At 39.4% G+C, this 16,449-nt stretch overlaps 2 protein-coding genes and 1 long non-coding RNA gene across 3 annotated transcripts in view; 2 read left to right on the forward strand and 1 right to left on the reverse strand.

Annotated features, from left to right (window-relative positions):
* The window catches only part of dhtkd1 (dehydrogenase E1 and transketolase domain containing 1), a 14,955-nt gene extending 10,768 nt beyond the window's left edge, over window positions 1–4,187 (forward strand). Inside the window, exons 13-17 of the mRNA XM_024281827.2 lie at window positions 588–752; window positions 834–916; window positions 1,025–1,191; window positions 3,316–3,401; window positions 3,472–4,187. Coding sequence (XP_024137595.1) covers window positions 588–752; window positions 834–916; window positions 1,025–1,191; window positions 3,316–3,401; window positions 3,472–3,573 — 603 coding nt within the window. The 3' untranslated portion in view covers window positions 3,574–4,187. The remainder of the gene's footprint in view (window positions 1–587; window positions 753–833; window positions 917–1,024; window positions 1,192–3,315; window positions 3,402–3,471) is intronic.
* On the reverse strand, window positions 2,175–9,304 carry LOC112152329. The gene is made up of 3 exons (XR_002920281.2): window positions 9,206–9,304; window positions 7,748–7,827; window positions 2,175–3,394 (listed from the first exon to the last, which is right to left on the reverse strand). It is a non-coding gene; the product is annotated as an uncharacterized LOC112152329 (long non-coding RNA).
* camk1db (calcium/calmodulin-dependent protein kinase 1Db) overlaps window positions 9,255–16,449 on the forward strand; it is a 34,194-nt gene continuing 26,999 nt past the window's right edge. Inside the window, exon 1 of the mRNA XM_024281828.2 lies at window positions 9,255–9,785. Coding sequence (XP_024137596.1) covers window positions 9,691–9,785 — 95 coding nt within the window. The 5' untranslated portion in view covers window positions 9,255–9,690. The remainder of the gene's footprint in view (window positions 9,786–16,449) is intronic.

Below are 16,449 nucleotides of genomic sequence, written 5' to 3' on the forward strand. Positions count from 1 at the left end.
CTTTCATATGAAGACGCGGGCCGCAAATCATCATCCTGCGGGCCGCAGATGGCCCGCGGGCCGCGAGTTTGAGACCCCTGATCTAGACACTGTTATGCTTTAAACGCTTTGTTTACTCTAATAATAAACCACTTTGACAATAGATGAAATGTTTTGTTCAGTAATCTGACATGTTTAAAGTCCAAACACAAATGACTAAATAACTAAATCATATTAACCAAAACTACAAATGCATTTTTATACAAATCATTAGCATTTTCATTTAAAATCAAAGAGGAACAATGAAGGGGTAAAAGATCCGCTTGGACCTCCAGATCCTCGGGTCATTTTATAAATCTGCTGATAAATGACCACACTGTCAGAACAGTTCTGTACAAACATATTTGTGTGAGTAGCTGCCGTTTAAGATGAGGTTCCTGCACCAGTAAAGTCAGATGATGCTGTCAAATGTAAGGATTAACCAGGAGTAACAACGTCTGAAACTGATCACATTAAACTTCTTCAGAACGTTTCTTAAATTCACATTGAAAAACATATTCTTGAATGGAAGCTTGTTTTGATCATGCTCAGATTTGTCTCATTTCCAGCTGTGCGACAGCAAAGAGGAGGGTGTGGACAGCGACTGTGTGAACATGGCTGTGGTGAACCCCACCACACCCGCCCAGTACTTCCACCTTCTGAGGCGACAGATGATCCGGAACTTCCGCAAACCCCTCATCGTGGTGGGGCCCAAGACGCTGCTGCGCTTCTCTGTACGTGCTGCAAACAACCAGGACTCGTCAACAACTCCATTCTCCTGCAACCCTTTTCCATGATTCCTGCTGTTCTTTCAGGGCGCGGTGTCCAGTCTGACGGAATTGGCACCAGGAACCTCCTTCAGACCCGTTCTGGGAGACTCTTCAGTGTCAGCTGAGAGGTACTTTTTTGTTGTTGTTTTTAAACGATTTAAAAAACTTTTCAGTCTTAATTCCTACATTGATGAGCTATTTCTTGATAAACATTTCATTTCTGTCATTCCTCTCAGTGTCCAGAGGGTGGTGCTGTGCTCTGGAAAGCACTACTACGCTCTACTGAAGCAGAGAGAGTCTTCCACAGCCAACCAGAACACGGCGCTGATCCGCGTGGAAGAGCTGTGTCCGTTTCCTTTGGAAGCTCTGCAACAGGAACTCAAAAAATACCCCAACGCCACAGGTAGTTTAACCCCGCCCACCTCCAACCCCCTCAGTGCTGCTCTGCAGCTTTCTGATGTTTCCAAGTCAGCATTCCTTCCTTCTTTAAGAAAGAATTTCAAACTTTGACATTTTCCTCCTGTCCCCTCTGAGCCGTGGATGCCATCCTGCTGTGCGGGGGCGTAGAACTGGCTCATTATGTCAGCGTGATGTCTGCAGCCTCTTTGTGTCCGCGGTTCCTCTTCCCGTTTTTTCACGCGGCCTCGCCAGTTTCCCTTTGCCACGCGATGGAAAAGGCATGCCTCTGTGACCCAAGCAAAAGCGGAAAAGAAATAAACAAATGATTTTGTTTTGAAAGAGGAAATACATCCAAATAAAGAGGATTTTTTATGAAGTTGGCATTTAGAGGGGAAAAAACTTAGCTAACAGATAATATACAAATGCTTACACTTTTATCTCCCAAACACACAATTTTCTCCTTTATTCTAAAGTGCAGAGATGAACATAAACAGTGTTTAGGCAGATTTTGTGAATTCTTAACCATTTTTTTAGTTATTATCAGCTCAGGTGGAAAAGATTCCTGTTGCATTGAAGCACCTCAGCAGGACAGGTGTCTGAAGAGCCCCCGTGCTCTCTGTGCAGCCCACACATCCACACAGCAGATCACCACAACACCACACTGAGCTGCAAAGCACTTATTGAAATCCCTGTCAAGACTTTGGAGCTGAGCTTTTCTCTTTTTCCACCAGAAAGATAAAAACAGAGAAAACTATGAGGTTATTTCCATGTATGTTTGGGAGGAACACATGTCATATATGTGGTTTTTCAAAGTAAGTTTCTTATTTTTTAAAATTATTTAGATAATCTATATTTTTCTAAAGAAAAACAATTTTTTTTTCCTAGTTTATATTTGCTCTATTTTTACTTGTTTATTAAAGCTACTCAATTTTTAATGATAATTGAAGGTTAATGAAATATAAATAAAAGACAACCCAAATCTGTTCATTCAATTTGTTCATGCTTTTAATGTGTTACAAAAGTATCAGATTGGGACTCTGTATCGGCAAATACATAAAATCAAATGACTCACAATTCAACAGGGACATCCCTACTTTAGTCAATTGGATTAAACAACTGAACTCAAAAGAAGACAGGGAATCTGAGAAAACACAACTAGAAGGTCTTTTTACAGAGAATCTTTGGTCCTTTTTTTAAATATCTCAAAAGATTTTAGATTTCTGTGCTTTATTTTTTGAATCAACACATCACTAGCTTATATCGTTCTCAGAGCCAGAGTGCTGGTCCAGATAGAAGTGTTCTTGTGGGTCGCTTTTAGTTCATGTTTGTGCTCACAAAACAGACACTCGGCAAACAGAAGAGCGTCGAGTTCTGAGAACGACCACAGAGGGAGAAGAGTGCTGATCAAACATGCAGACTTCTCTGCTCTCCGCTGAGCCGGTCAGGAAAATTAATTTAGATAATTTATTAATAAAAGTTTCAATTGTAGGAGTCTGTATTATAATCAAGTGTCACTAATGTAGACATTTTCACGAGTTTCTGAATTACTCTTAAACGGCTATTAAAATGCCTTTTACAGCGGTGTCACTGCTGCTACCTACAATTTGCACATATTTGTAATTATAATTATTGTAATTATAATGCAATATGTGCACCATATACACAAAATAAGCTATACATTGGTGGTTCATGTGTGTACGTGGACATATGTGGAACAGATCTCGCAAAAATTTATGTCAAAAGATTTATGTCATAATTGTGTTTTAACTACGTAAAATGCACATAAACTGCTTAATTCTCAGCAAAAAATTGTACGCAGCGGCAGTGTGACCCGGCCTTTACCTCCTGTAAATTCTGGGGTGTTTTTTCTTGTCTCTGGGTGTTATCTGTGAGTGATGATCAAACTACTGATCATATAATATATAATTTATTTTAATTCTTTTTGTTTGTGTCTCTTGCTTCTGTCTCTACTCGGTTTCACTTCGACTTTTTCTGTGAAAGGACAACAGTTTCACATTCATTTAAATCCGATATTTGAATGTTCTGCTGAATAACTATACAATACTTTAAAGTAACCTCCGGACAGTTTTTTTTTTTTTTGGTAAAGTTGAGTTCTCTGATTCCTCAGAGTTCATCTGGAGTCAGGAGGAGCCTCAGAACATGGGGCCCTGGTCTTTTGTGGCTCCAAGGTTTGAGAAGCAGCTGGCCTGCAAGGTAAGAAAAAAGCAAAATAAACCGCTAAATAAGTATTTATCAAACTGACCGCCTCCTCTGTCGTCATCAGCTACGGTTAGTGAGTCGACCTGCTCTGCCCGCCCCCGCTGTCGGCATCGGGACCCTCCATCACCAGCAGCAGGAGGCCATCCTCACTGCTACTTTTTCCTGAGACTCTCAGAAGAACCGTCCAGAAATATTTAAGCTCCTTTTTTTTTTTTTTTTTTTGGCTGCACGGCAGCTACAGACCACATTTTATGAATGAAGACCACATTCTACAAATGTTTGGTTCATACTGAACAGTGACAATCTCCTCAAACAACAGCTATCATTCATTCAGTTCTCCTGAAGCTACGTTTTATTTTAGCATTAGAGTATTTTAAAAATCAAGGTCTTAGCTCCTGTTTGTTCATAATTGTACGATCATTTGAAGGTACAGGCGCCTTACAGGAGGCCTTATAAACATGATGTTTACAGGTGAGCCTGGAAAATATGTTAGTGAAACAGGAGACCATGACTGCATGTGTGAAAGCTGTAAAAACTCGACGCTACAGAACAAAACACTAACATAACGAGGTCATGCAGTCTGGATAGGGTCACTTAGTTTATCAACAAAAGGACGATGAAGATCACAAGACAGAAGAGCGTGTGTACAACTGTGATTGTTTACAATGAATGTATGAAATGTAGCGTTTAGTCTTACAAATTAAGACTTTTAACAAGTATATTAGTAAAATATTTGTGTAATTTAAGCAAATTTGGACAAAATAAATCTATTTTCTCGTTTGGGTGTCTTGTTTATTTTGAATTCTAATGTTATCTTCCCTTCTGTGGGATGGATGGATATAGACTTTGATGATCCCAAGGAAATTTTTGAAATCTACGTACAAGAAAAAGATATACAATTAATTTAAAAATGTAATAATAAAGAAAAGTTACAAGATATAACAGTCATTAAAAAATATGTACCAAATGTAAATATCTCTATAACAACATTATGGAAGATGTTCTTTAATGGGTTGTCAGGTGAGCATTTTCTCATTTTATTTTATTTTTAAAGGGCTTCACTGACAGAACCTTTTGTTGATCCTGAACAAGTGGTTTAACAAGTGGTTTAAGCTAAAAGCTAGAGCAGAGAGAAATAAAAGGATCATGGGAAGTGAGCACAGACTTACTTCTGCACCAACTTACAATTCAGTGGCAAATTTCTGATGAACTCCTGCCGCTCTGCAGAAAATATGTCCCAGAAAACATCACAGGTTTTTTAATATCTCGCCCAGAAATGGCATAATCATAATAAAAAGACCACTGGGAACACTTTTACGATAGATCGAAGGATGATCGGAGTGGAATTGTGGGATTTTAATCTCCCCAGTGAAAACCTTACGTTATATCCTGACAGCATGTCATGAATGGAAGCTGCCCCTAAACACATTTATGTGATGGATCCTCGTCTATTTAAAAATCATAAATAGAAAAAAAAATCCCAACGACAAGTAATTGCCTAACTTTGTGCTTTCAAAACAGTTATTCATTGTTAGATTTCAGGAGATAACACAGATACTGTAGACAAATGCTTTTTACTGTTCCTGACAGTTTTATTGGAGGAAAGGATGCATCCAACACCCAAGCTTTTAAGAGCGCTCAATGAACCCTTCAGTGCTTCACAATTGGTACAAAGAAAACTAAAAATATGACCTTAACTTTTATATTTTTAATGGAGCTGAACCTTTGATGGAGATAAGATTTGTCTAGCTTGTTAGAATTAGTGCTGCTGTACAGACAACAAAATAAGTGGTTACAGTGAGGCAAAAAAGTATTTGGATACTTAGCAATTTTATCAAGTTCTCCCAATTATAAATAATGGAGGGGTCTAATATTTTCATCTTTGGTGAGAGTCATAATCTAAAAAATTCAAAAAAAAAATCTGGAAATAACATTGTATGATTTTTTTTCAAATAATTAATTCTTATTGCTACAAATGAGTATATATACACCTATCAGCTAGAATTCTGACCCTCAAAGATCTGTTAGTCCACCTTTAAATAGTCCACCTCCGCTCCTCTTACTAGCCTCAATTAGAAGTCTAAGCTTCATAAAGACACCTGTTCACTCCATGCAATCAGTAAAAATCCAAGACCAAAGAGCTGTCCAAAGACACCAATGACAGAATTGTAGACCTCCACAAGGCTTGAAAAGGCTACGGGGAAATTGCCAAGCAGCTTGATGAAAAAAGAAATCCACGTTTCGAACATGTGTTAGAAAATGGAAGACACTAAGCCTGATTCTCCCTCAGACTGGGGTTCTAAGCCAGATTTCACGTCATGGGGTCTGTGGATCCGTAGGTAGATAAGGAATCATCCCAGAATTACATGGGAGGAGCTGGTCAATGTTCTGAAAAGAGCTGGAACCACCATTTCCATGGTTACTAGATGACAAGTAGCATCCCAAGAGCACCATCCCTACTGTGAAGCATGGGGGTGGTTACGTCATGCTATGGGGATGTTTTTCTGCACATGGGACAGGAAGACTGCATTAGGAGAGGAGGACTGGGGCCATATATTTCCAGATTTTGGTGAACAACCTCCTCCCCTCACTTAGAGCATTGAAGAAGGGGTGTGGTTGGGTCACATGACAATTACTCAAAGCAAAGTCAGGATAACCATGGAGTGGTTCTGTAAGAGGAACCACTCCATGGTCTAGCCCAGGAGTCTGCAACCTTTAACACCAAAAGAGCCATTTGGTCCAATTTGAACAAACCCAAACCCGGCGAAAGCCTCCGAACCCCACTTGATCTTTTAGAAAATACACTTTATTTAAGTTTATGTGCCCATTAAGCAATTTCCTTATAAAATGTACAAGATTCGTACAATAATTGATATTTTATTTTTAAATAACATCTTTAACTTCTTTACTTTTGACACAGCACATACAAGTTCCTTTCAAAATAAAGTACATTTTTTAAATACTTACTTGCAGCAGTAAAATGTTATGAAAATCTCATACAATGTGATTTTCAGATTTTTTTTAGATTATTAATTTCACAGTGGAAACCCACCTAAAATGAACATTTCAGACCTTCTACAATTTCTAAATAATGCAAAATCACAGTTCAAATACGCATTTGTCTCACTGTATTCTCACTTGGTTCTGGTGTCAATCATCCATGCAGAACTCTAAAGTGAAGTGGTGGTTTATAATACAGTCAATTGTTCAAACACTATTATAAACATGTGGTTTAAGATTAAATGTAGGGTGATGTACTGTCACTGCAAATTACATTTTTTGACTCCTGAAATTCTTAAACTACCAAGAGCATAAATAAGTAACCACAGTGAGTCAATGAGTCAATTCATCAGATAATCTGTGGCAGAAGGTTATTCAGGCGATCAACAAGATTGATGTTGGCGGTAATCCCCAATCCTGCATCACTGTGAATCTGCACAAAGTCAGCTTCCTAATCCTGTAACTCTTTCAGTACTACAGCCTTCAAACCATACTGCTGCTCATGCTTCTCCACAATCAGATAGTCTTTAATGAGGAAATTATCTCACATTTTTGAGGAACTACTACCAGCTAAGATAGTGTGTAGTCCCTCTGAGTTTATCGTATTTTCTGCTCTGCAGGGCGCACTGGATTCTGAAGCGCACCATCAATGAGTGGTTTATTTTTGAACTTATGTCATATGTAAGGAGCACCGCATTATGAGTCGGATTAAGCGAGACAAAAGAGTCAGAGATAAGTCAATCAGTTAAACTGTATTAACCGTGTTCACAGTAACTTTACGATTTGTTTATAACATGCTACACATTAGAAGCCTTAGTAGAGTGTTCACAACACAAAAAAACCACAGGCTAACACGCTACATCCTTATTAGCGTATAAACAATAACACCCAGCCTTGTTTGCAACTTGTTAAAAAAAACCCAGACTGACCTTCTCAAAATCTATTCAACATTAGTAAACACAACCAGAACTAATTCATGAGGCGCTTCCGAATAGATTCAGCATCTCCAGATTAGGTTAAGTGAGGATTTTTGGTTCTGGCTAATCTTGTTTTCAGGGAAAATTCCAGAATATATTCAGATTAATCATGCTAAACTGAGACAAAAGAACATTTCTTTACTACTCACTACATAGAGCACCTTTCGCCATTCTGTCAGTGTCTGAATCTACAATTCCAAAATCCAGTGCCCTAGAAATTTCCAAGAAGTCTCTAAAAAAAAGCAAAAAACACTCTGTGACGGCTACCTGATCCACTTGTGAAATATATCATGTCATAAGATTTACAATCTTGAAACAAAAAACATACAAATTACAGGAATAAATTGAGATCAAATGACTTACCTGTTGCAATGTTTGATTAGTGATGTTGACCCTCATCTCAGGTGTTTGAGCATCTGGGAAGGAGCCATATTGTCTTTAGCCTTTAAGAAATTTGGATTTGCATTAATTACCTTCTTTTTTTATATAATAAATAGGAATTATGTCTATATTTTTGGTACGAACAAAAGCTGGAGGTAGCATTGAGCAAACAACATCTTCAGGTCAACAAGGATGTAAATTCAACTATGTGCACCTCAGCCATCAATTTATACATTCAGCTAATCTAAATTAAATAAATGCTAATTAAGTGATCCTTACTTCAAAAAAATGTTATTTTATTTTTCTTTTCTTTTATTTATTTTTTTCTTTTTCCTCTTTTTGCCCTCAGCAGTCTTACACTGCTGGGTTTTGTTATCTTAGTTTGGGGTTGGACCTTGGTAGTCTTAGTTTACGGACTTTATTTGTTTTCTTTAGCGAGTTTAGGTTAGACAGTCATAAACAGGGAGCTGCTGACTCCAACGGTCAGCAGTCTCCATGACTTATTTTATGTTTTGCCATGGAGCCACCATGGAAGGATAAAAGAACCACATGTGGCTCTGGACCCACAGGTTGCAGACCCCTGTCCCTGACCCTAGCCTGGTTTTCAGGATGAAGTGGATGAACAGAGCACATCATCCTGCTCTGCTCTGACACTCCTTTGTTGCGCCTAAGGTTTTGTCATGTTTCAAGTTATTTATTAAATGCTTTAGTTTAGTGACCAGTCTCCTACATTTTGTGTCCTACTCCATCAGTTCCTGACAGACATTAATATCGCATTAATATTGCATGTGCAAGTGGATCGGTTAGGCGTTGCAGATCGGGGTGCAACACAAGATTGGGGAATATAGACCGCAATTTATTGCATCTAAACATTTTTCATCTATTTATTTTTTATGTATTCATATTTATTACATTTTTGCTTTGAGAAATGGCAAATTTTATATTTGCCGTATGCAAGAGTGTCCGAATTGTTTTTAATTCCAGGATTTATCCAGGTGGGAACTTCTCAGAAGCGCCCGGATGGTCAAGTTTCCTGGCTGGGTTGCAATGACCTTAATGCAATGTGGGGCCTCACACTCATTCCTGCTATTGCCTTAATATGTAACCACAAGGGGAGGCCCACTAAAGTCTGCCTGTGCCAGTCCCCAGCCTGGATACAATTGAGTATTGTGTCAGGAAAGGCATCCGGCTGAAACTCTCTGCCAAACCACCTGTGTGAATCACTGAAAGCTGATTGGCTCTGATAAGATCAGCCAAAGAAGGTGAAAAAATGTTTTATTTTTAATAGATGTTCATTTATTAAAGCTCTATTATGTTTTGATATCTAGTTTTGCACTTTAAACACACGTTTCCCTGGAGCCTAACATGAAGAAGAGTGACAGTCGGAGACCCGGGCGGAAGAGTTTGCGGCGGGCCGGTGTGATTTGGTGCAATGCGAACCTCCGCTGCTGTCAGATAGAAAGGCGGGAGCCGCAGCCTCCCACTCCTCCCATTGCTATAACAACCGCGGGGCGGTCGGTCGGTCGGCGTGACTCGATGGCACAGCGGCTCGACTGCCAAGTGTCATCCACCTGCAAGTGGACCGACCTCTGCTGCGCACAGCATCACCACAGGAGGAAGAAGAGGAGGAAGAGCGCGTGCTTCCCCCGTTCAAGTCAGTGATGTGAGCAGCGGGGAGGCTCAGGCTCCGCTACGTCAGACAGATTAGTCAAATAACCTCTCGGGGTAGGACATACCTCCCCCTTGGGCTCGGCGCTGACAGTTAGCCAGGAAGCGTGGCGAAACACTGAAGTGCACTACTTTTTTTCCTTTTTTTTTTCTTTGTTTCCTTTTGGTTTGTTTCGGGGTTGGGTGAGACGACTGCGGTGTTGCTCCTCATCTCCTCCTCCTCCTCCTCCTCCCCTTTCCTGAACCCCCCGTGCGAAATGGCGAAAGAAAACGGCGAGTCCAGCAACGGATCCTGGAAGAAGATCGTCGATGACGTCAAGAAAATATTTGACTTCAAAGAAGTCCTCGGCACGTGAGTAGCAGCACGCGGACGCCCGGCGCCCAACCGGGAGGGGGAAACTTTACGCCCAGCTGTTGCTAATTAGCGTCAGAAACCAAAGCGGACTGACAGCTGTTGAACATGAGCTCACAACTGCTGCGCGCGCCCGCCTGCACGCGGCACCCAGCGCCGTGTGGCTGTCCATTCAAAAAGAAACCCGAAACAATCAATGTGCGGGAGGCAGCCATTAATTCCACAGCAGCGGGGCCTGTTTGCAGACACAAAATGATGGAATCAACTCCCAGTTTGAGGCGCCATCTGCGCCCCCTTTTGCTCCCGTCTCCGAACAGATTTTAGCCGAGAAAACATTATGTCTGGCTTTGAGGATTCGTGTCACTGTCGCAGTCTGCACTGTAAACACTTGTGAGGGACCGTGCTGCTGTCTGGAGACTTTCAGGGCCACTTTTCACTCAACTTGGAGCAGCAGACAGATTCCAGAGTTTATTTTGGTCTGCTGGGACTGCTGCGTTTGTGTGGCGCCTTCTGGGTTCATTTTTAGGGTTTGGCTGATTATTAATGTTTTATATATGAGGGTATTCTCTCAATTCTGTTTAGTTCCACTCCAGCTATACATTTTTCATTTTCAAAGACGTTCCAGTCGTTTTTAATTATGATTATGCCGTTTTTCGTCATAATTAATGTTTTTAAAACATATTTTCTAGTTGTGGCTTGGACAGGAAGTTAGCATCAGCTCATTTCCCATCATTCCTTTTGTTTACACTCTCTCCCGCTAGCTTACAGCCCCTCATAACCCCATATTATTCTGGCAAAAAAATTAAATTAAAAAGGAGCAATATCAGAGCTATCCAGCTGTGCCGTTTTGAGTCCAATGTTAGACGTTAATGGATCTATTTGTCTCCAAGTGGATGGAGAAGGGAGACTTTGGTCCACCTATGGCAGTCACTGCGTCACAAATGCAAAGTTTTTCAGATATTGGTTTTCAACCGAAGCTATTTAAATAAAGATTTTAGTCTTAAGTTATTTTACATATGTCCTCCATCATGAGGAAAACGCTACATGAATATATGGGGAATATGAGTGGGTTTTTACAATATAATAAAGAAGTTTGGAAGCACCAAATCTGCTTTAATCCTATAATCCCTTGTTTTGTAGTTCACCAGTTTTCCACAGGTTAATGTTGGTAGATTTCTCTAAAAGCAAGACTACCGGTAGTACTTATATTAAACTTTCCCGAGCTGATGCAACAGCACCTACTTTGTATTTTCCAGGTTGTTTTGCATAAAGTAGCTGTAAATGTGTTTCCTTTAGTTCAGCTGGAACTGTGGAGTCACATCAGTCTACTCATGTAAAAAGAATCTTAAATTAGGAAGTAAGAGGTGACCATTCACACGTAATCTGGGCAGTGTTAAGGTTGTGGCTATGGTTAAAATACATGCGGGCAATGCAGCAATGTGCATGTTGGCCTGATTTATTACATGTGGCCAACATGAATTTCCATCTGGTTTTGTGCTTGGTCTCGTGTGAATATCGTCAGCCTAGAAAATAATAATGTTTTGTTTTTTGGCAAAAATACTACAAAAGATCTTTAATATTAAGGGTTTCTAGTTGAGCAAAAAGATAATCCTATTGCAGTAGAAGCACCACAGTAGAGAAAATTAATTTGTCAATGACAAAATTAATGAATGAAGTTGACAAAATATGATTTATTTCTAATTTAATACATTTAGTATGGGTAATAACAGACTGGAAGGCCCCCTCTTAGTGGCATTTCAACACCTTTTATAGCTACCGCTTCCTATAGGTGGATTTCAGAACTGTTATTTTTGAATAAGCTAGCTCCCTTTGATGAAGCATGTCTATGCCATTTTGGACACCCAATTTTATTTCAAAAATTCAAAATGTTAATCCTCAGAAGTTCCACTGGCCGCACCTACCATGTGCTCAATAGTCCAAGTGCTTGAGGACACTCTTGTGTTTTCATATGCCTGTCCCAAGTCTGGGTGTGGGTCGGGATGGATACTCGCCAAAAAAACTCCGGCAATGTTACAGTTTCATCAAATCAAGTTTCTTTAAACCTCATATTGATTCAACTTCAGTGGCATAAGCGTATTTTAGGAATTATTAAATGATTTATTCATGTTTAAAATTATTTTTTGGAATCTGAAATGTTTTTTTAAGATAAGTAAAATTCTTTGAGGGAGCTCGAGCTTGTTTTTGTTCTTTTTTTTTTCTAAAAATGGAATTATAAACCACAGAACCCGCATTCCCCTGAATGTGCCTCAGTCGATATTTGATACTGCGGGGTGCTATCACACATTTGATATTGTGTTTGCCATTTTTGGGGGGAATATAAAAACCTTTTGCACAGACACATTCCTGCTGCTTTGGCTAAAAGAATGTGTGGAAGGCCTGTGTAGAGGAAGGACTCTCCCTCTGGGATTCAATTTGTTTTCTCCCCAGAATCTCATGTCAGGAGGCTAAAAAAATGGAGGCTGGTCGGGTCTGACTTAAGTGAAAAATTCGGATTTTTTGTCTCTTCTGTGTTTTTTTTTCTTCAGTTTTTGAGTTTTTGCTTAGCATGATAGTTGATGTTCATTTTTTGAGTTATAAAATCCCTCACACAGAAGAATGAATCATAAAACAAACTCCACTCTGGTGGACTGAGCAGTCAGACGCTCTTACCTGGAGGGTGGTTTGATTTCCCCAAGGCTTTAATTTAAGAGCAAAGAACCACGGAATAGCACCAGTGAATCATAGTGATTTACTGTCTACTCAACTGCCAGGTTGGAGGAGCACAAGTCTCTCAACCGCAGCCGGCCAGCTTGCACATCCTCGGCGATGTCACTTGCACTTTTTGATGATATTGGCCTCAACCTGCTTGGGTGACTTTATAAAGTAGGAACCCTTGTACTTGTTTCGGTCAGGAGGGGGCTTGTTTGCTGCACAGCAGGGTTCACAGCAGGCCACCTGGGCTAGAAAAGCCCAGCAGGCCTGCAGCTTTGCGCCAGGATTAAAAATGGAAGAGGAAGATTATTCTCTTCCTCTTCTTCATGCTCCACACCATGAGCTTGGGAGTTGATTTCTTTTTTTGTGTTTGAGTTCCCATTTAGTGTCCTCAATGCATTAAAACGTCAAAATGTCAGATTTTTCCTAGGAGCGGATGCACAAAAACCTTGTTAAACTCAAACTTGAGCAGAAAGAAAAAGATAAATTGAAGTTCTGCTGAAGAACCTTGTGTTATATTTATTATTTTAGTTTCCACTTCAAGTCTGTTTGAGTATTAACTCGATATTCCCACATTTTGAGTATACAACCACAAAAACCTTTTTAAACTGGCAAAAACAAATGAACAGGTATTTGGTTCCTCACATATTTCCATACATTAAAATGATAAACAATAGAAAGAGGATCTATTAAACCTGCCGGATTTCTCTGTGTTTGCGAACCGATTTGGCACTGATGGCCGTTTTCAAGCAGGAAGCCGAGGGCTATTACTAAAGCTTTGTCCACACGTCTTCCTGCTGCGGGGCTAATGAGATCTCCACCACTGAAGCTAGTCCTCGTCTTTCCTTGGGGCTAATTTCAGCCCCTTAAGCTGCTGATGCTCTGAGGAAGAAAATTAAGTAACCCTACTGCCGGCACGTTTGGAGATTCCACTGCTTTGAATCTGAAGGCTTGAGGCGTGCTTGCAGCTCTCAGTGGAGATTTTGATATTTAAAAGAGAGATATTTCTAACAAAAATAGGACTTTGCGTTTTAAACATTAGTAATTTTTACACAAATTTCAATCACATTCCTGAATATTTTTAATGATGTTTGTGGAATTGTGTTGCTCATATAGTCCAGCACTGTTCCTAAATCTTGTTTTTTTATTCTTAGTTTCTCCCCTTAGAGTTTAACTTTGTAGATCAGCCTGAAGCGTTACAACCTGGAGCTTCAGCTGAACAAGAGGGAACTTCTCTGTCACTTTCCGGTGTGGATCAACCTTTCTTTTCGACACCTCTGACGGCTGCTCTGCCACAATGTTTTGTCTTTTCACACACTTCTGTACCCCTCTGCTCTATGGAATCAGCATCTGAACAAAGAAGATTTTTCACACAGGGATAGTGTGGGAGAGTCTGTTCGATTGGGCAGGAAAGCAAAGAGCTTTCATAGCTGCATCTGGTTATCCTGCCCATTTACTAATAAAACCACTTGCAGATGTGGAATTACAACTGCAGCTCTTTTGGACCAGTAACTGTATATGAGAACTGGACCGAGTGAGTGTGACATCACCCATAGAAAATGGCTTACTTTCTGTTCCAAAGAAATGAAGTCTTTGAATGTTTGGGCCAGGCCGCATCAGTAAGTAGTGATTGGTCCAAGTTATTCTGAGTCATTGTTTCTATGGCAACAACTCTTGCCAATCAGGAGGAAGCTTGTTGCTTGTCACCCCTACCACGGGAGAATCTGTCAGTTATTGTTTTGAACTTTCCATGAAAGACCACATACTTTTAGGGCAGCATCCGATTGGCCAGTGTATAATATTATTAACTTTCACTAAAGAAAAAAATAATGAAAAAAATGAAAAAGAACACTTTAGAATAACATGTCAGAGCAAGAATGGTTATAATGACAAATAGAATGACTAAGTAATTGCTGTTTATTTCTTAGTTGAAGTCTTTCAGTTTCTTGGAACCAGCAGATACCCCCTATTTGAAATGGGAGGGGGAAGGGGTCTCTCAGTCCAGTTCTCATATACAGTCAATGGTCCAACCTGGGAAAAAATAAAGAAAATCAATCAATCTTATAGATTCTGGCTTTTTGAACTCTTTTTCAAAAATGTTTTTGTCTTTTTGGCATTTGGCCATCTGTTTAATTCCTCTCAGTCACACAATTGTATTACAGTTTTAAAATATCCAAAGAAACAGACCACCCTGTCCAGTATGAAACTCACTTATGAGATCAAACACTCTATCTTTATATCATGCAATATCAAAAGTTGTTCGAGTGAAATTAAAATTTATCTCAAATTTGACACAGATTTTTCTCAACTTTCTTTTTTTTAATACACAATACAGTTTAATTTGACTCTTCAGTATTTTTTTGTTTGTTTTATTAACCCGCAGGTGTTGCAACACTCTGCATCAGCACTTAGATTTTACTGATCATGTCAGTGTGACTCATCTGCTCTTGTAACTTCTGTTATCTTTGTTGACATCAGTTTCCTTTCCTTCGATAGTGCTCGGCGGGTGTGCAGATGAGCCCCTCTCTTGATTGCTGGAAGCGCCTGTAGCATTTACAGAGCCATCAAAGTTTCATTGCTCTACATTAATTCACTCTGGAAATTGGAGGGAGGGGGTGTATCGCACTCACAGCTGCTTGTGCAGAGCAGGGTGATCTCAAGTGTTTTGGGCATCAGACGATCAGTTATTTACCTGCGTGGTCACATGGAGCAGAATGTTGAACCACATGTTTGGTCCTCCTAGTAGAGGTGCAGCATTGCTTATGACCTTCAATTACTTTACAGCAACGTTTCTGTCATTTAGAGAAACTTGTAGGCCTCTTTTTAGACATGGTATGATGACCAATTTACCTCTGAGAGGAAGCCCCCTTCAGCTGGATGTATTTTAAGCAGTCAAACTGTCTTACGATGGGTCCACATGTGCTGTGTTACATGTATAAGCCTATTCCACAAACTAATGACTCTTGACAGAGTTTAGCATGTTCACAGTTCAGCTATGCTTCTAATGAGATGCTCGATTTATAGTATTTTTTCTGGATTATAAGTCGCTCCAGAGTATAAGTTACTGCAAAAAAAAGAATAATGAAGGGAAAAAAACAGCACCTCCCACTGAAGCAAAAGTCCCACTTTTGAGAGAAATTTATCTAACAAACTAGATATATAGCATTACCTACGATAATGCAAGTGTAAATGCTGTAAGCTGGCTGTGGCTGCTGAAGATACTAGAGCTGGTAGCTGAAAATGCTGAAACTAGTAGCTAAAAGACGTTGATGCTGATAACTGAAAAGGGTAAAGCTAAAAGCTTACTAAAATATTAACTAAATGCCATATTAGCCTAAAAAACTAGCAAACTGTCTGATTTAGCCAAAACAGCTAGCATGAAGCTAAAATATTAGCTAAACTCGAAATTAATCTGAAAAACTGAAAAAAGTCTAATTCACCCAAATGCTAAAATATTAACAGTTCTCCAAACTAGCCTAAAAAATCAGAAAATATTAAATTTAGCCAAAACAGCTAGCATTAAGTTAAAATATTAGCTAAACTCCAAAATAGGCTAAAAAAACCTCAGTAAAAGTCAACATAGCCACAATAAAGCTAGCATGTAGCTAAGACATTATGTAGACATTTAATCTTGGCAAATCATGTTAACAGAGTAGATAACAATAAGAGACTGAATATATGTACTTTAATACATTAATGCTTATTTTATTTTTGCTTAATATATATTGTGCAACATATGAATGATTATTAGTAACCATCATAGCATATAGAACATTCTAATAACTAAACTCTATCAAATCACTTTAGCGCTTCTTCTTCTGCGTTGCTGTCAGTAGCAAATACTGATACACACCTACAGCGCCCTCTAGCGGTCGTTGCTATTTATTTTTTAAAAATCGTATATAAGTTGCATCTGAGTATACCGGTAAGTCTCTTGCCCGGCCAACCTATG

The sequence above is a fragment of the Oryzias melastigma genome, linkage group LG6 (genome assembly GCF_002922805.2).
Source record: "Oryzias melastigma strain HK-1 linkage group LG6, ASM292280v2, whole genome shotgun sequence".
Taxonomy (NCBI): domain Eukaryota; kingdom Metazoa; phylum Chordata; class Actinopteri; order Beloniformes; family Adrianichthyidae; genus Oryzias; species Oryzias melastigma.